Source organism: Mauremys reevesii, linkage group 1 (genome assembly GCF_016161935.1).
Source record: "Mauremys reevesii isolate NIE-2019 linkage group 1, ASM1616193v1, whole genome shotgun sequence".
NCBI classification, from domain to species: domain Eukaryota; kingdom Metazoa; phylum Chordata; order Testudines; family Geoemydidae; genus Mauremys; species Mauremys reevesii.
In genome coordinates, this window is record NC_052623.1 from 271,536,208 (window position 1) to 271,555,930 (window position 19,723).

The 19,723-nt window shown below is 45.1% G+C and overlaps 1 protein-coding gene across 3 annotated transcripts in view; it reads right to left on the reverse strand.

The window, feature by feature from the left end:
* Window positions 1-19,723, reverse strand: part of TCF20 (transcription factor 20) — a 107,963-nt gene that overhangs the window by 52,944 nt on the left and 35,296 nt on the right. For all 3 annotated transcript variants that reach the window (XM_039491873.1, XM_039491865.1, XM_039491857.1), the window contains exon 2: window positions 13,847-19,495. In XM_039491873.1, coding sequence (XP_039347807.1) covers window positions 13,847-19,459 — 5,613 coding nt within the window. In that variant the 5' untranslated portion in view covers window positions 19,460-19,495. The remainder of the gene's footprint in view (window positions 1-13,846; window positions 19,496-19,723) is intronic.

Below are 19,723 nucleotides of genomic sequence, written 5' to 3' on the forward strand. Positions count from 1 at the left end.
TTCAGGCAACGAGGGCCCTAGGGTCCTCTGCCACTCCTAGGAGTTGGATCCCTGGCGGGGGGCGGGAGTGTTGTCCGACCTCAGCAGTACCCCTGTGAAACCCCAGGGCAGGCCTGACATAGGTCCTTTGCCCAAAATCCGTTCCCTTTCCAGTGCCGGGGGGGGCTCTTCTTCTTTTGCCGCTTCTTAGGCATCGGTGAGGGGGGAATGGTGCCAGCGGTGCCCTCTGCACTGATGCCGAGGTGCTCAGCGTGGGATCCGAGCAGGAGGGCTCCGACACAGGGTGAAATGCAGCCTCCATGAGGAAGGTCCTGAAGCAGATATCCTGCTCCTTTTGGGTTCTAGGGCAAAAGTTCTTACAGATTCTGCACTTGTCCTTTCTATGGGACTCCCCCAAGCACTTCAGAAAGCTGTCATGGGGGTCAATAATAGGCATTGGCCTGTTGCAATAGGAACACAGTTTGAAGCCCGGAGAACAGGTCATGCACCACTCCAGGGCAAAGTCCTAGTCAGGACTAACTACTAAACTCACTTACCTTAATGACTAACTAAATACCTAACAATTATATACAAAGGTTAGGTAACAATGAACTGTTGAGAACTGCTAACACTTTTACAATGCAAGACAAGGTGTCCCAACAAACCGTCATGGGTGCTAAAAAGGAACTGAGAGGGTGTATGGCCAATGGCACCTAATATACTGGTGCATGAGTACAGCATTCAAGGGGGCGCCGCAGCCGGCCCTACAGATACAATGAAGGCAAAAATCTCTGACGATGGTGCACATGGGTGCGCACACACCTAGAATGAAAACAACATGAGCAAGCATTCGAAGAAGTATTCCAAGTTTTTACCTCCTCTGACAAATGGAAGTCATCCCATCTTACAAGGATGTTATTTAGGCCTGGCCAGATCTAACAGCACAAGCTCTGTTATGGCCCTTCCTCAACACCAAGTGATCCCCCATAATAGCCACAACAAAAAGGTTAATTTCTTGGCTCTATTTGAGATATGTAGATTCCCAAGGGTTTGGAAGGAATCTAGATGGCTACTTAAAAATGCTTTGGTCACAAGTCGCAGATTTTCAGCCTAGGATGGAGTCAGTACTTCAGTATTGAAGGAAGCTTAGCAGCTACACTTGAGACCTCTGACCCATGGACTCGCACAGTCTCTTATGTCATTACAATCATTCCGAACCTTCGAGAAGGACTTAAACATAGCAGCTCTTGGTGGACTGTCAATCCCATTCAGTATGGCAGAAAGTTATGCCTATGAGAAGCAGTAAATTAAGCAAAGCAAGCAAAACCCCTCTTAAAGCTCAGATTCTTTACTGGACTGCCATAATGGGCAATGCCAAAGTGATCCTGATAACGAACAACTCAACTGCCAAAACTATCAAAAAATTTATCTATGTTTATACTTAAAGCAATTTACAATACAGAATAAGGCTGGAATTTTTAGATGGGCTTAAACAATTTAAGGAGCTCAAGTCTCACTGAATGTCAATGCAGATTTGTGCTTCTAAGTCACTTAGGCACTTTGAAAAATCCCACCCTAAACTTCTGTGCAATGGTGCAATGGTGAAAAAAGGAGTGCATTAGTTCTGTTAGAGGGGCTGTGCAATTATACCTTTAGTTTCTGGAAAACAGACTTGAAAGTCCCACCCTAAACTTCTGTGCAATGGTGCAATGGTGAAAAAAGGAGTGCATTAGTTCTGTTAGAGGGGCTGTGCAATTATACCTTTAGTTTCTGGAAAACAGACTTGAAAGTCAAGTGCTTAAGGAGCTACTGATTTTAAATAGTTCCACCGCCACAGGGCTAGGCATGCTACTTCTGCAGTGGTGCTCTGCCAGGCAGAGGAACAATTGTTTTAATTTGAACTTAAAAGGAAAACAGTAGAAACTATTCTAATGATCTGAGGCTTTAGATACATTTAATTTTACAAAATTCAACCTCTTTGTAGAAAGTGGCAAAGGGCACTGAGGGGCATAGAGCTTTACAGGGATCCTATGGGTCAATATATGCACAATAGTTCAAAGGGTGGAATGTAAGATCTCTACCGAGTGCCAACAACCCACTGCTCATCCTAATCATTATGAAATGTGTGTAGATAATACTTAAGTTATGCATCTATACTGGAAATTATGTTCTCAAAGTCTTGAAGTTAAATGCAGTCACCACAAGATGACATGCCTTGAAAATATTCTGTTCAGGCAGGGGTTGGAGACACTTACCTACAGGGATCCTCGTTTTCTATGATAAAAACAAAATTCTCCAAAACAACCCCCCCTCCCCCATAAAAATCTGTATTTTTCCACAATTAAAACGAAACACTTAACTTTAGTTTCCCTAGCCACAATATATACAGGTATCAGTTGACACAATATTTTATGGAATACTTACATTTGTAAAATGCTGGAATGATCCAGTCACAATGCACTGTTTCTTTACTATTGCAGAGGGCCCTGCTGTTTCAGCCTCTTGTTTACATTTCCTTTCATTCAGTTTATATTTTAACACTTTCCATGTGTTCTACAATTGTCTGCCTCCAAATGTAATCTATAGCCTTGCTGCATATAGTACTGCACAGGGATCGGCAACCTTTGGCGTGGGCCGGGCTGGTTTGTTTACCTGCCACGTCTGCAGGTTTGGCCGATCGCGGCTCCCACTGGCTGTGGTTCGCCGCTCCAGGCCAATGGGGGAGGTGGGAAGTGGCGGCCGGACACCCCTTGACCCGCACCGCTTCCCGCAGTCCCCATTGGCCTGGAGTGGCGAACCGTGACCAGTGGGAGCCATGATCGGCCAAACCTGCAGACGCGGTAGGTAAACACACTGGCCCGGCCCGCCAGGGTGCTTACCCTAGCGAGCCATGTGCCAAAGGTTGCCGATCCCTGGAACAGCACATTACTATCAATGTGAAATCTGTCCTTGCCAAACTCAACGACATGGTTTTTAGGGGGTGCTTTTTAGTTTTCAGCATCTTTTCATAGCTTTAATTATTCATGTATGGAGGCGGAAGTGAAATTTGAGATGCATTAAAACACAAACCCCTATATGCCGCTGAGTAACCTTTATCACCGGAAGCAGTTTATTGGAGTATGTTTAGCTATATAAATTTAAAACGCAATGAAAAAATCAATCACAAGAGGGGGAAGTTGCGCACATTGAATAAGTGACACAGGTACTTTCTGTAAAATTTACTTAATTTTTTTTTCTCTTCACAAAATGTAATAACTAAAGATTCTCTGTAAAAACACAAATTTTGCATTTCTCTGAGCCAAACAGATTTCTAGCATTCCTGCTTATCTGTCTGGTCACTGTGTATCTCACAATATAAATTTATTTGCACAGGGAGCCACCACAAAGAGATGTGATCAGTGTTATATTTCTGCTGCCATACTCTTATTATTCAAGCATGGAATTTCTAGCCATAGAGATTCCATAGTACTGTTTGATTCACTTAAGATTTTTACTATGACTCTATGGTTTCTTTCACATATAGTGCCACTTCCCGACCCCGCATGACCTACGTTGTCACTCCTGTATATTTTGTACCCTGATATTACTGGGTCCCATTGATTATCATTGCATCAAGTTTCTGTGATGCCTATTATATGACTGTCCTTTTTTAATACCAGACACTCAAGTTCACCCATCTTCATATTTAGAGTTTTCATTTGTATAAAAGCACCTATTAAAATTTGTCAATATTTAGTTATCTGCCTTCACTGTGATGTAATTGAATGGGACTCATTTGACTATTTTTCTTCAGTTCCTATGTGTACTTTGCCAACATCTCTCTTTTCCTCTTTAGTAGGATATATAGTATTCCTTTTAATAAAACCTCCCCTAAAGGCAGTGTCTGTTCAAACCGTGCACTCCTCTGCACCTGTTGGCTTTCTCACAGCCCTTAGCTTAAGAACTCCTCCTATGACCTTTTTAATTTTACATGCCAGCAATCTGGTTATATTTTGGTTTAGGTGGAGTCCATCCTTCCTGTATAGGCTCCTCTTTTTCCCAAAGGTTCCCCAGTTCCTAATAAATCTGAATCCCTCTTCCAAACACTATCTCACCTACACATTGAGACCCTGCAATTCTGCCTGTCTAACCAGCCCTGCATGTGGAAAGGGAAGCATTTCAGAGAATGGTACCATGGAGGTCCTGGTCTTCAAGCTCTTATCTAGCAGCCTAAATTTGGCCTCCAAGACCTCTCGCCTACCTTTCCCTATGTCACCTACATGTACCACTACCACTGGCTATTCTGCAGCACTGCACATAAGTCTGTCTAGATGTCTCGAGAGGTCCGCAACCTTCGAACCCGGCAGGCAATTCACCGTGAGGTTCTCCCAGTCATCACAAACCCAACTATCTATATTTCTAATAATCAAATCCCCCATTACTATTACCTGTCTCTTCTTTGATACTATAAGAATAATGAACTGCATGTCAGAGGTGAGAAAGAAAATGCACTAGCAGAATAGGGAAGAGTGAGAGAATATACACACCAGGCATAGGAAGTAAGATAAGGGTTGTTTGAGCCAGGAGGCTGTCCTCGGGCAGCAAGATAACATAGAGCCTAGTTCAACTGAGCCTTTCCAATGCCTGAGAAGTGGCTTCTACACTTCTCAATCCTCTCCTTCCAATCTTCATATTGAGTGTAACCCTCTCCATACTGAATGGGAGACGATGTACTGCTTCCTTGAAAGAGTCTGGCATTACAATTTTACTGCAGTAGGACAACAAGTTAAAAAAACTGCTAAGGAAAAGTAACTGTCCTAGTAGTTGCAATGGCGCTGAAGGGGAAAGGGCAGTTATTATCTGTACTACCTAGAACATCTAAGAACGCTAGTCACAGACCAGGACCCCCGTTGTACTAGATGCCATACAAAACACACAACAATATGACTGCCTCTGCCCCCAAGAGCTTACAATTTGAACATACGACAGAGAAGGGTTAACAGCTATTTAAGCTAAAGGACAATGTTGGCACAATGATTATAAACTGAACATGAACAAATTCAAGATGGAAATTAGACGATTCCTAACCATCAGAGGGATGAGATGCTGGCACCACCTCCTATAGGAGTTGTGGAGCGAACAACTTAATTAGTTTTGAGAGAGAGATGGACAAATTTATGAGTGCAATTGTACGACTACGTTGCTTGGGATTGTAGGAGCAGGCTCAATTGCCCCAGGCTCAATGCCGGTTTATGTTTTATATTCCTAGAAGCTTATACATCAGGGTTTCAGCCGGTCACCAGCAGGGGACAGTTTTTTGTTTTTTTTAACTCTTTCCTCTGATGCATCAGGTTTAGTCACAGCTGGAGACAGGACATTGGATAGAGAGGGTCAGGGCTCTCAGATGGCACTAAACATTCTCTTTATCAGGTGCTTGGCTGGCAGGTTCTTGCTCATATGTGGGGTCAGGAAGGAATTTACTCCCAGGTCAGACTAGCGTTGACCTCGGGTGGGTTTAGACTTCCCCTGCAGCATGAATGCAGGTCATTTGTGAGAATTATCTGGGTCTCTCTCACTTAATGATTTCCCTGCCAGTGCAGGGACCCTCAGGCACTGGCACACCTCGGTCCCTCCTATTCTGTGTGTGGCATGAAATCTAGTCTCCTGTGGGATGCAATACTTTGGTCTAATTTTGGTTGTGCGGGTGCTGGTGGTGTTGATAGCCTGTGACATACAGGAAGTCAGACTAGATCAGTGAAGATGAGGCTCCAGAGCTGCAAGTGGCTTTTTAATGCATCTCCTGCAGCTCTTTGCAGCACATGATATTAAAACACTGTGTGATTTAATTATTAACCAATCTCAGTTATTAACCAATTAGGATGCTTTTACTATGTTAGTAACCAGCTGTAGTTGATAAAATATTAATACTTGGTCAGTCATTTTGCTGTGAGAATCTCTATATCTAGAGAGAGAGAGAATTAAAGAAACAATGAATTCATACCACTATGCTTCTTTTGGGTAATGCAAATCGCAAATTTGGCTCCTGAATCACTGAGGCCTGAGTATCACTTGACTAGATCTAGTGGCGCCTTCTGCCCTTAAACTCTGACTCTACATGGAAACAATGAGGCAATATTGGTCAGCATGATAGGCAGCAGTTTTAGCACACCAGCAGCCCAACCATTGTCATGTTTTCTGTAGGCATCACAGAAAAAAAAAAGAGAGTTTAGAGGAGAGTTTTGAGGAGGATAATGAGGTAACTTTGCAGATGCTTACAGGGAGCAACTCCCAAGCATGAGGGGGAGCATGGAAGAAAGCACAAAGGTGCTTGTTTGAAAAAAGAAAAAAACGTAACAAGTGGAAACTGGAGACTTGAATCATAGGCCAATCTGATGTAGGCGTTGACATTTTTATTGTGAAAGAGGGATGATCAGTAGCACGGGAATACGTTGTGAAGAGGAGGCCTTGAAAGTGAGCAGTTTGTTGTTTGATGTGAAAGAGAAGAGGGAGCCAGTGAAGGGATGCAAAGTGATGGGCTAGAAAAAGAATCTTTGCAGCAGCATTCTGAATGACTATTTATGGGGCAATAATGCGTTTGTCAAGGCCAGAGAAAATGATGTTGCAGTAGTCAAGATGCGAGATAAGGAGAGCCTAGATGAGCTATTTAGCTTTGAATAGGAAAGGTCATATGTTCAAGATGTTATGCAGAAGAAATCAGCAAGATTTAGACATAGTCTGAATGTGAGGACCTACTGAGAGGTCGGAGTTGAAGATCACATTCCAGTTACAGAACTGAGGGCCAGGTGGACAATAACAGAGAAAGGAGGTAGCGGGGAATTAGAAGCTCTGTTTTAGCCACATTGAGCTTGAACTGATGGCTAGACATCCATGAGAAGAGGCCAGACAGAACAAGATTTTAGTCTGGACACGAAACTGACACAGTTCTAAATCATCAGCATAGTGACGGTAGTAGTTGTGTTTGTGGATTATATTACCCGGAGATAACATGTAGAGAGAGAGAGAGAAGAGATGGGGACTGTGATGCTACACCCCATATTTGTCATAGAAATATTGTTCTATGAAATGAATATGGCATAACTAAGGTATGTTTTATGCAAGATGGATCATTGAGACATCACTGGAAAGGTTACAACCAACTGAATGTATTTATCCAATGTGTATGCCCGTATCATTTCTGTATCTGAAGTTAGGAATATTGACTATATAACAATTGCAACTGGGTGTGTATTTGGGGGAATGCCCACCAGACAGTAGGCAATCAGCCTGGAGTGGGCCATTAAGAAGGACAATAGAACTTTGAAGACACTAATCTCCCACCTTTCTGAAAAGCTTCCTGGGATGTTGCTTTGACACTGCAGGGTCATCTGATGTCACCTGGTACAGAGTACCACTTTGGACACTGCTGATATTTTTCCACTGGAAACAAAGGGTTCCCGCCTTATGTAAATCCTACTTAAGTCTGGGAAGGAGGGCAATCAGGACTCTACTCCATTGCCTGCCCAGGAAGGAAGACTGCTAAAAACACCTTGAAGGGAAAGGCAGGGTTGAGTACACGCTGAGACAGGGGTCCAGTCTGTAAAGAGAAATAACTGGAATTCTAAGCTACAGAAACTCTGCAACTTGCCTAAAACAACATTTAGGGTGAGAAATTACATTTTGTAACCTGTTTCTTGAGTGTATTAAACTTAGTTTGCGTGTTTTGTTTTCTTTGCTCAGTAATCTGCTTTGTTCTGTTTGCTATCCCTTACAATCACCTAAAATTTACCTTCTGTAGTTAATTTATTTCTTGCTCATTTCAAAACCCCGTCTCTGCAATTCATATCTGGGGGTGGGGAGAGGGCAAAAAGCTGTGTAACTCTCTCTCCACCCATGGGAGAGTGCGAATTTTTATGAGCTTGCACTGTGCAGATCTTTCTATATAGCGCAAGACGTTATTATTTTGGGTTCACTCCCCAAAGAAGGTGTGCACGTGAGTGCTGGGTGAATCTGTGAGCTGATTCCTCCCACGCAGAGCTGATCATGTCTCTGTGTCCATTTGCAGCTGGGTGTGTCCCTACCTGTGTATGTGTGCTGAAGAAGGCTTGAGGGCCTGGCACTGCTAGGACAGGGTCAGGAAACCCAGGCTGGTGGAATGGGCGGAACCAGTGGGACCCCAGCACATCAGCTGGCATCTCAGACCGGGGGAGGGGAGGGTTCCAACACATCACAGGGACCAAAGACGGGCCCTGTGGAGCCTCCACAAAGTTGGAAGGGGGATGAAAAGGATCCTCTGAAGGTCACACTGAAGGAGCAATGAGAGAGGTAGGAGGAGAGCCAGAAGAGGACAATCACAGAAGCCAAGGGAGGACAAGATTTCAAGAAAAAGAGCATGGTAGATGATATCAAAGTCATCTGAGAGGTCAAGGAGACTGATAGTAGAGTACCAGTTCTGAGCTTTGGCTAAAAAGGGATTATAAACTTTCGCAAGAGCAGTTTCAGTGGAGTGCAAGGAGCAGACCACCAGTTGGAGGGGTTTAGAAAATAACTGGAGGAGAGGAACTCCAGATAGCAACTGTAGGACAGCACATTCAGTGGGCTTAGAAATGATGGGGAAGGTAGTTGGAGATGCAAGTGAGATCAAGAGTGTTTTTTTTTTTTTTTTTTTAAAAGATGGGAGAGACGAAAGCATGCTTGTATTGTGAAGGAGAAGACCCAGAGATCAGATGCTAAAAGGGAAGAGTAAGGGAGAGGGATGAAAGTCAGTGAATGGAAGATCAGCAGATGGGATGGGAAAGGATCACTGGAGCAAGCGGAGGGGTTAAAGGAGAAGAACAGATGAGAAACTTCTGGGTCTGAGACAAAGGAGAAAGGAGAGAGAGTTGTAGGCAAGGAAGGCAGCACAGCTGAGAGGAGGAGGAAAATCACATTGTATTTTGTCAATATATATACAGAAGAAATCAGCAAAATCCTGTGCAGAGAGATAAGGGAAGGCAGGAGATGGGAAACTTGAAGAGCAAGACAAAGGTGGCTGGGACTGCAGGTGTGTGATTCAATTAAGGTGAAGAAGTAGAGTTGTTTAGCTAAGATGATGGCAGAACAGAAGCAAAAAATGAACCTGTAGTGGAGGAAGACAGCCTAGTCATGGGATTTCTCAGACATCCATCGCAGTGAGAGAACAGGTGCAGAACCAGTGGATGCTGGGAGTCAGACAGGACTGGAAGATGGCAGGGTGGACCTTACAATGGGAGAGAGAGCAAAAGAGTAAAGAACAGAGGAGAATGAAGCATAGAAAATCAGCCACTGGACCAGTAGAAGAAAGGGAAGAGAGGGTAAGTAGGAGATGCTCAAAGCAGATGAGAAGTCACCAATGCTCATGAACTAGAAGTCACAGAAAAGCCAAGGGACATGGGTGGGGCACTTGGGTGATACTGAAAGGGATCAGAGAGGGGGAATTCAGCAATAAAGAGAGTGTGCATGCACACGAGCATGCAGTGCTTAGTGAAGACCGAGTCCAGTGAACAGCCCTTTTGATGAGTGGAAGAATTGAACCAGGGCTGCAGGCTGAATGAAAAGGAGGTGAGGGCAAGGAAAAGGGTTGAATTGTTATCAACATGGAAGCAGGAGTCAGTCACCCAGGACGAGAGTGGGAGATTGTAAAGAGCAGATGAGAGAGAGACAGCCAGGAGTCAAAATCAGAGAGGAAGTCTGACTGGGAAAGAGTTGGGTGGACAGTAGATGATAGCAACATGGAGAGAAGCGGAAGTGAGTCAGAGGTAGTACTATTCAAAAGAGTAAAAATAATGGGAAGGAGCAGGGTGGAGTTGGACACAGCAGAAATGAGAAAGAAATCCAACACCCACAACCTCCTCTGCAATGGTCTGATTCAGGGTCAAAGGAGTAAGGCCTGGTCTAAATTTAAAATTTAGGTCAGCATAGCTATGGTACTCAGAGGTATGAAAAATCCTCAGCCCACAGCAACATAGCTATGCCAACCAAACCTCCAGCATAGATGCTTCCATCAACCTAGCTACCATCACTCAAGGAGACAGTGTTCCTACACTGATGGAAAAACCCCTTCCATCGGTGTGGGCTGTGTTTAGAATACAAGGTTATACCAGCATATGTACAGAACCATAGTTATTCTGGTATAGTCCCCATAGCATTAGACATGGCCTGAGGAAAGGAGAGGCCTCCATAACAGAAGGTAGCGCCAGAGGCGGTGTCAGCCAAAAGGACCCAGGTCTCTGCGAGAGACAGGACCTGGATGGAGGAAGATATGAAAAAGTTTTGATAATCGTGACAGGTATGAAAGAGGAGGAAAGCCTGCACTACTACAATTCCAGTTGTTTCAAGTGTCAACCTCCCACTCCTAGCAATACACATCATTATCTACAACCAGGGGATCCTGTAACTTGTTTTTCCTAGAACTGGCATGCTACACCCTTCCCGGAGCCAAGACATAAGACACCACCTTAAGATTGGATAGGTTTCTGAAGCCAACAGACAAAAATCCATTTGCGATGGTTCATATCTGCACTAATGGCATAGCATCGCAGGATAGCCAACAGATAAAAGATTACTTCAGGGAACTTGGAACACCGAATCATGTTAGGGAAAAGAATGACCAGCACTTTATGCACCTACCTATAAATACATAGGAAAAAAGCTGCATGATCATGACGGACTTCAATTTGAGTGACATGCTGGAGGTCTCATGCTGTCACTACTAAGACATCCTTGGAACTCTAAATATTCTAGATGACAATTTCCTAACTGTAAAAGTGTTGCAACCAACATGGGGGAATTCTATATTAAGACCTCCTCAAGAGGAACTGATCGCAAAACTAAAAATTAATGACAGTTTAGGTATTTGACATTTATATTGTGCAAGCAGAATAAAGTCCAAACCAGTAATATATATACACACACGTATATGCACACATATACAAGCACACTCTTGGGTGTTTTAAAAGGGCCAATTTCACAAAGCTGAAAACAATTATGAGCCAAAGCAGCTGGGTGGAAGAACCAGCTCAGGAAAAAGAAGTGAATAACTGAAAATTTACTAGATGTCCAACAAGCCACAATGGAGGAAGCCCATGCTGTTTAAAAATCTGACCTAGTTTAGAGGGGAAGGGATGGCAGCTATTAAAAAAAACAAACACACACACACACACACACACACACACACACAACAAACCATAACATGGAAGAAAGGGAAGTTGAGAGTAATAAATATAAATCACAAATTAGGAATTGAAGACAATTGCTAAGGGAAGCAAAGGAACACAGAGAAATCTATAGTCAGCAGAGTTAAGGACAATAAGGAGGAGTTTTTAAGTATATTAGGAACAAAAAGAATCCTAACAATGACATTGGTCCATTGCTATATGAAAACGGTAGAATTATTAATAATAATGCAGAAAACGCAGATGTCTTCAATAAGTATTTCTGTTTGTATTTGGAAAACAAAACAGATGATATAGTCTCATAATTAGATGAGAACACTCTTTCAGTTCTACCAGTATCTCAGATGGATGTGAAATAGCAGCTACTAAAGTTAGACATTTTTGAAGTCAGCATGTCCTGATAACTTGTATCCAGGAGTTTTAAAAGAATGGGCTGAGGAGCTCCTGGACTGTTAACATGATTTTCAATAAATCTTAGAGCACCAGGAAAGTCCAGAAGAATGGAAGAAAGCGAATGTTGTGCCAATATTATAAAGGGTAAATGGGATGCCCCAGGTAATTATAGGACTATCAGTCTAACATCTATTCCAGGAAAAATAATGGAGTGGATAATATGGGACTCGATTAATAAAGAATTAAAAGAGAGTAATATAATTAAATGTCACTCACCAAGGGTTTATGGAAAAGAGATCCTGCCAAACTAACTTGGTACCCTTTTTAGATGAGATTACAAGTTTCGTTGATAAAGGTAATAGCACTAATGTAATAAATGCCTGACAGAAGCCTAAGTATAACTTGGTACCACATAACATTTTAATTAAAAATTAGAATGATATACAATTAACATGACACGCACTAAATAGATTAAAAACTGGCTGATGCTTCTCTAAATGTAATTGAGGAATCATCATCGAGCAGATATGTTTCTAATGGAGTCCTGCAAGGATTGGTTCTTGGCCCTATGCTATTTAACGTTTGTATCAATGACTTGGAAGAAAACAAAATAATCAATGATAGTTTGCAGATGATGCAAAATTGGGGGAGTGATAAATAATGAAGAGGACAGGTCACTGATTCAGCGTGATCTTCACTTCTTGGTAAACTGGGTGCTAGCAAACAATGCATGTTTTAATATAGCTAAATGTAAATGTATACATCTAGGAGCAAAGAATGCAGGCCATACTTACAGGATGGGGGAATACTGAGGGAAGCAGTGACTCGGAAAAAGAACTGGGGGTCGGGGTGGCTAATCAGCTAAACATGAGCTTCCAGTGCGACGCTGTGGCTTAAAGGGCTACTGTAATCCTTGGGCCTGGTCTACACTTGGGGGGGGGGGGGGGGGGTTGGTGTAAGATACGCAACTTCAGCTACAAGAATAGCGTAGCTGAAGTCGACGTATCTTATTTCGACTTCCCTCCCCCGTCCTCATGGTGCGGGATCAATGGCCGCGGCTCCCCCGTCAACTCCGCTTCCGCCTCTCGCCCTGGTGGAGTTCCGGCGTTGACAGAGAGCGCGTTCGGGGATCGATTTATCGTGTCTAGACGAGACAGGTACTGTGGACGTACCCTGGGATGCATAAACAGACGAATCTTGAGTAGGAGTAGAAAGATTATTTTGCCTCTGTATTTGGCACTGGTACGACCGCTTCTGGAATAGTGTGTCCAGTTCTAGTGTTCATAATTCAAGAAGGATGTTGATAAACTGAAGAGGGTTCAGAGAAGAACCACAAGAATGATTAAAGGATTAGAAAACATGCCCTGTAAAGACAGACATAAGGAGCTGAATCTGTTTAGCTTAAGAAAGAAAAGGTTATGGGGGGGGGGGACTTGATTATAGTCCTTAAGTACCTACCTGGGGAACAGTTATTAAATAACATGCTCTTCAATTGAGCAGAGAAAGCTATAACACAATCCAGTGGCTGGAAGTTGAAGACAGACAAATTCAGACTGGCAATAAGGCATAAGTTTTAACAGTGAGAGTAATTAACCATTGGAACAGTTTATCCAAGTTCTTGGTGGATTCTCCATCACTGGCAGATTATAAATCAAGATTAGATGTTTTTCTAAAAAAAGATATACTTTCGGAATTATTTCAGGGAAGATCTATGGCCTGTGTTACACAGAAGGTCAGGCAAGATGATCACAATGGCTCTTTCTGGCCTGGGAATCTATATAGACATCCCCAAGACCTCACATCCTGGCAACTATCTTTCTGGCCAATAAGGACTAGACAGTACTTTTCAAAGCTCATCAATACACACAATACACCCTGATCCAGGCTTGCAGCACCACTAGCTAGTATAAATGGCATCCCTACTACAAAGGCCACACCTACACTTTTGTGGTTGTAGGATATTAATCAGTATTTAATAGAAACTGGATAAAGAACAAGGCTGAGATCTTTATGGATATACAAATCCCTTAGACAATGAATTCTCATTAAAATTAATAGGTACTAGAGTATCCAAATCCTCCAGGTGGCTTTAAAAATCTCAGCCCAAAGTAAATTTCAGTAGGTGACCTAAGGTAGGATTTTTACTCTCCATCAAAAGGGAACTACTGAAGATTTATATAGAGAGGAAACACAGATGCTTGAGGTATAGCATAAATAAAAAAGCATATTACAAGAAGGGAAAAATTCTATGGTTGCAAAAAGAAAAACCTTTCATCCATCAATACATAGTAAATTCTGGTACTCACCATCTCTTTTGCTATTTCCACAGCTTCCTGCAGCCCATAGAGCCTGCCACACACCAGGTAGATTCCATTGGCCCAGAGAATACAACCCTCGTGGACCCAAAATTCATTGCTGTCAAGAGGTAGTTCAGGAATTTGTAACTCCAGCTCAGGGCCACCTTCTGAAGTGGGCATGGGGGCTTTTAAGTCCAAGGGAGTCTTTTCACTGCCACTGCCACCCTCAGTGGTTGCTTTCTTACAAGCAGCTCCCCTTGAAAGTGACCGAGGGGCCCCACCACAATCCTCAGAGCGATGCCGCCTCTTAAAGCGGGGGTGGGCAGCCAGGCTTCTCTGTTCTTTCTGTTGTTGCTGTTCTTCTTCCTCTTCTGTATCGGTCTTGGAGCCATTAGAAGCACTTTTGTGTCGTACCTTGACCTTGCTTTGCATTTCTGAGGCCCTCTTGGGAGGTGGGTTTTTGGGCAGCGTAGCTGCATAATCCTGGGGATAGAAAGGCCCAAAGAGGTCTCCCATGTTGCGGTAACTGGCCCACTTTCCACACAGGCAGCAAACCAGATGCCCCAAGACAGAAGACTCAGTTATCACCGGGCCCTGCAGCATGAAAGTGGAGGTGGGCAGAACTTTGCTCTCAGTGTTGCTAGGAGGGGGTGTCAGTGACCTTTGTCCCTTTCGGCCCCTCACCAACTTGTTCTGCTCTTCTTCCTCTGCATTGATGATTGTGCACACAGCACCTATCTCACATTTGTTTACCACATGAATGTACGGGAAAAAGGACTTGTTCTTGGTGTCAGTTTTATCCAGCGACTGGGTGGCGTATTTCAGCTTGATCTCTGGTTCTTGAGGTTCCACAATTGGAGTGGCCCGTCTAGTTTTCCGCTTTCGTGGTTGTGCTGCAGGTTTCCTCCTCTCCCTCCTTTGTCTCTTAGGTTTTGGTTCTCCACCTCTTGTTCCTTCTGATGGCTGTGGTGGTAGTGGCACTGGTGGAGGAGGAGGAGGTGGTGGTGGTGGCTGCTGCTGCTGCTTCTTCTGCTTGTTTACGCTACCAATAGGCCTCCCCTTTTTCTTTCCAGAGGGGAAGTATCCCTTTGGAGGGAAGCCATCTGGCTTAGGTGAAATATTTGTCACATCTCCATCTTTTTCTTCAGACTTTGGGTTTGGTTCAGAAATCAACATACTGGAAGGAGAAACTGTTTTTGAGTCAGGAAACATCAGAGTTCCAGCTCCACTTAAGGATCCATCTGATCGTCCTTGACTACCAGACTTCTGCGACGGTGATGTGGTAACATTGGCCCCAGACACCTCTTTACTGACACTAGCAACTTCAGGTGTCTCCTTCTTCACTTTGTCATCCCCACTACTGTGCCACTCTTCTGAAGATCTTGGCAGAGATGTTTCACTAGTCAATTCCTGGCTCACTTGCCCCACTGGATCTGACACAGTCTCCCCTTTTCTTTTTTCTGTCTCTGGTCCATGACTTACCAAACTCCCACCTTCAGGTGGTCCACATTTGAGGGACAGGATATCGTCAAGGGTGACTGCATCTGCGCCAGTTTCAGCACTGTTGGAGGAAACACTTCTCCTGATGTTGGGGGATGTAATCTTTTGAACAATAGCTTCCAGTTTCAATCCCCGCCCCTTCCGTGGGGGCAATATTTTGGTCTTAGCCGGGCTTGTGAGGGAAACCGCAGGGCAATTCCTGTTGTCAGGACTTTGGAGATCCTTGGAGGAGTCTCCCTTTGGGAGTGGCTTGCCAGCATCTTGGCTTAGAGATGAGTGTGCATAGGAGTTGAATGCTTTGTCAGCTCCTTCCTTTGAGGGGGGAAACAGTCGCCCTTTATCTTCTGTGCCACTGTTCTTCATATCTTGTGACTGTCTTTTGCTGGGAATAGGAGAAATGAAAGAACGGACCCTCCTTCTCATAATTAAGGGGTTTTGAGGAGACTGGTCTTCCTGGCTAGGGAGCCTCAGCATCGCACTACTAGGTTTGGGCAAATCCGCAGATTCCTCCCGCCTATGCCCATCACTATCTTGAGAGCAAAACCTTTTTTGATTGGTTGCTCCTAGAGGCCCACTGTTCTTGGCAGGAGAGATCTGCCGGGAGAGATCCCAACCAGATTCCTGTTGCTGCATCTTCTGGCCACCATGTTTTAATTCGGTGCATTTGTTTTGTGTACCATCACTCCCTATGAGACAGCGCCCAGCTTCTTGGCTTCCAGTATCATGGTAAGAGCTAGCCTGGATATACATCATGGCTTCCTTGTCATTTTTCAAGGGACTCCTTACTCTCTCAAGGAACTGCTGTTGTCTTGGACTCTTCCTTGCTCCTTCCTGCCTGTGCTGAGCTGCAGCAATCACAACCTGTGCAGAACTGCTGCTCCAATCTTTGTATTCTTCTTGCTGCTGGTGGTATATCTGCCTTTTGTAATGATACTGGGAATTCAAACTTTGGTTAGGGTCACCAAAAGCATGAGACCTAGTGTTTGTGTGATATGCCGAAGCCAAAGATGGGCCTTCAGAGTTCTGGGGAAAGGGAGAATGCAAAGAACCCCTGCTGACCCTCTCAGACAGTGTCATGTGTGGATTCATGTGGTGGAGGTCCGTTCCTGGGCCTCTGCTCCTGCCTGGTGACATCTTCAGTTTGTCAGCCAGATCCTGATATTGAGAAGGTGATTTACCCCTCATGCCCTCTCTGCTGCTTCCCATTCTTCCAGGTGCTCGTCTTAGTTGTGTTGATCTGCTGTCCTGCTGGGAGATGTAGTCTGGAGTAGAATCAGGGGCTGCAGCTCCAGGGTTGGCATTGCCTCGGAAAGACTCATGCTTAACATTGGCAGGATGACAATGGTCTCCTGATTTTTTACTGTTGAGATTGACTGAGGTCTTGGCCTGCTCAAAATCTTCCTCTTTTATTTGCCCACTATGAGACTTCAACTTTGTTTCCATGGCCACCAGGCCACCAGGGAGGATGACTGACTGGCCTAAACCAGGATTGAGACGTTCACTCCTCCCACTTCTGGCCTCAGCACCTATGTGACCCATTGGGTGAGGCCCAGGATCTCTGACAAGCTGCCTTAATGGAGATATATCACAGATGACTGATCTTCTCTCTGAGAGTGCTCCCCCTTCATGGGCTGAAGACTGTGACTCTATCTCAAACTTTCTAGGGATAGGATAGTCAGCCAGATTGATCTGTTTTATCTCAGGAGCGGTGCCACTTGATTTCCTATCCCAGGGGCCCCAGTGAGGACTTTCCAGGAGAGACCCTATGCTTTTATTTAGGAGACTCCTATTGGTTAATTCATTGGCTTGACTAATTAGAATGTTGGGTCTCATGGCTCCTTCCAGGCTTCCAGCCATGCCTGGATGTTCTTGTGCATTCCTAGCATATCTTCTGTCTGGGTGGTGGTGATAACCCTGCAAGACTTCCTGCAGAAGACTGGGAAACTTCTCATTCCTGCCCTTTCGCTCACTATGCCCTGGAAAATCCCCTTTTTCTTGACCTGAAGGATACTGAGGAAAGCCACCAATATTTCTCTGCATGCCAGCCCCAAGGTTGTCCTTATAGCTGTACCTCAAACTGCCAGGCGATTTGGAAGATTCTGTTCTGCCAGGAAAAGTTGAGCCAACGATTGCATGGCCAGGCTGGCTGTTTCCCTCTCCATTGTGGTTAGTATTGTTATCCCCACTCTTACTCCCTTTGCTCCCTCCTTGAGGCTCTGACTGTGGTAACACCTGACCAGTTTCTTTTATTCCACTGGCACCAGGAGGCGCTTGGGTAGCTGGAGGAGTATCATCTTGTGAGGATTTATCCTGCCCGCCTGATTTTTCTACTCGGCCTGTCATGGCCTCCCGAGAGACTATCACCCCAACTGTCTTTTCGTTCACCTTTGGGGTGGCCTCCACTGCTATCAGGACTTCCTTTTCACCTGGGGAACCTACATCTTCCCTAACTGTAGGGCTGGAACTGAGTTTGGCTGGCTCATTCTGAGAGCCTTGTGCTGGTGACGAGTTGGATCTCTCTAAGTTACCCCGATTGTAGGTAGTGTCAGAACTAGTGCTCTGGCCACTCAGCTGTCTGACTCTCTCTCCATGGTCCTCTGAACTGCTAGAGCAGCCGCCATCGAGGGACTCTGCCATGGGAGACTTAAGCTGCTCCTCTGCCTGGGAGGAGCCTTCTGAGTTGGTGCCACTGTCAGCTTTTTTAGACGATGATGACCTTTTGGAACTTTTTTTCTGAGGTGCCAAGGCATCTGAAAGTAACATGTGCTGGACTGTGTTAGGAAGGTTGGCCACTTGAGAGCTTAAAGCACTTAGGCTGCTCAGCCCTGGATCTGTAAGTCTCTTCTCCTGAAGTCCTTCCAGCCCAAATCCCTTGAATCCTCCACCATGAGCATTGGGACTCGGCATCATGGATGGTGTTGGGCTAAGCTGAGGCATCATCTGTAAAATTCGATTTCTAGAGCCTATCGACATATTGCCTTGCCCACACTGGAGGTTTTCCCCACTTGGCATGAGGGGTGATGGGGTAGAGCTGCAGCTTGGAGACTGGACCACCGAGGCAGCTGGAGATGGGTTGGATATAGGACTGAAGTTCTGATGGAACTGCATGGGTGATCTCACAGGGACTTCAGCTTGGCTGTACTGTCCCACTTGACTTTGAAGAGATAGCTTGGTGGCAGCATTTGAGTACTGCATTACATGCTGTGAGGGGTGCTGTTGCTGCTGCCCCTGCTGCCCACCCTGGGGCATCTTAGACTGCTCAAAACTTTTTATTGGCTGAGTCTGAAAGCTGTAATTAGATTGAGTCCCATATCCCTGTGAATTAGAACCTACAGCATGGCTTTCATACTGTGAACCAGAATTCACACTGTAACTGCCATCATAGTTCTGCCCAGACTGCCCAAAACGCTGTGGGGAAGGGAAAGAGGAAGAGGAAGAAGCAGGGGGTTGATAGTGCTGGCTGAATTGACCCACTCGTAACTGGTACCCAGAAGCAGAGGAAGGCAGGGCAGATGGACGCTGCATTGACTGCAAGTGGGAGGCGCTAGATGCAGGCTGGCTGGATGCCTGTGGTAAAGGCTGATGGGATTGATAGAGCTGCTGTCTCAGCTGTTGCACCTGCTGCTGCTGGCTGGAAGCCTGCTGCTGATACTGGGCACTCCCTGGAGAGAAAGGACCAGTATAATCCTGCTGATAGTGAGATACACCCCCAAGGGCTGAATGCTGTGTTTGGAACTGGCCCACATGTCCCTCGCTCCCGTACTGGCTCCCAAAGTTGCTTCCTTGGGGTGGACCGTAGCTCTGCACTGGTCCAGACGGCCTGCGCTGAGGTGGCTGCTGCCCGCCTGCTGCCACTGCATCCTTGTTGGAGGCCATGTAGTAAAACTCTCCTGCTTCTTTTCTAAAACCTTGGTAGCTCTGGTGCCCAGAGCTCTCACCAGCCATTGCTGCAGATGCTGCTGTTGCTCCCCGGCGCCCACTGCCAGCACCTCCTCCAAAGCTCTGGAACATCTGGGCCTGCTGGCGGGGGCTAAATTCTTCTAGCCGGGATGACCCGTGCACTTCCTGTGGGTAGCTCTGCTGGTTTCCGTGGTAACTGCTTTGCTCCCGAAAGGACTGCATGCTGTTCAGCACCAGAGTGACCCCTCGATAGCCCTCCTGGGAAAAAAGGAAAAAAAAGTTAGCAAATTCACATCTCCCAGTCATATCATCAGTAAAATTAAACTACAGTATTTAGCAGTAATTCAAATTTAACACCTCTCCTACCATGAAGCTCTATCAATGCTTAACACCTTAGCCACCCCTGGTAACTGAGGAAATAGGATTCCCATTTGTGTTGAGAAGTCAAAGGTGTTCATCACTCCCTACCCAGTTACAGCAGCATTC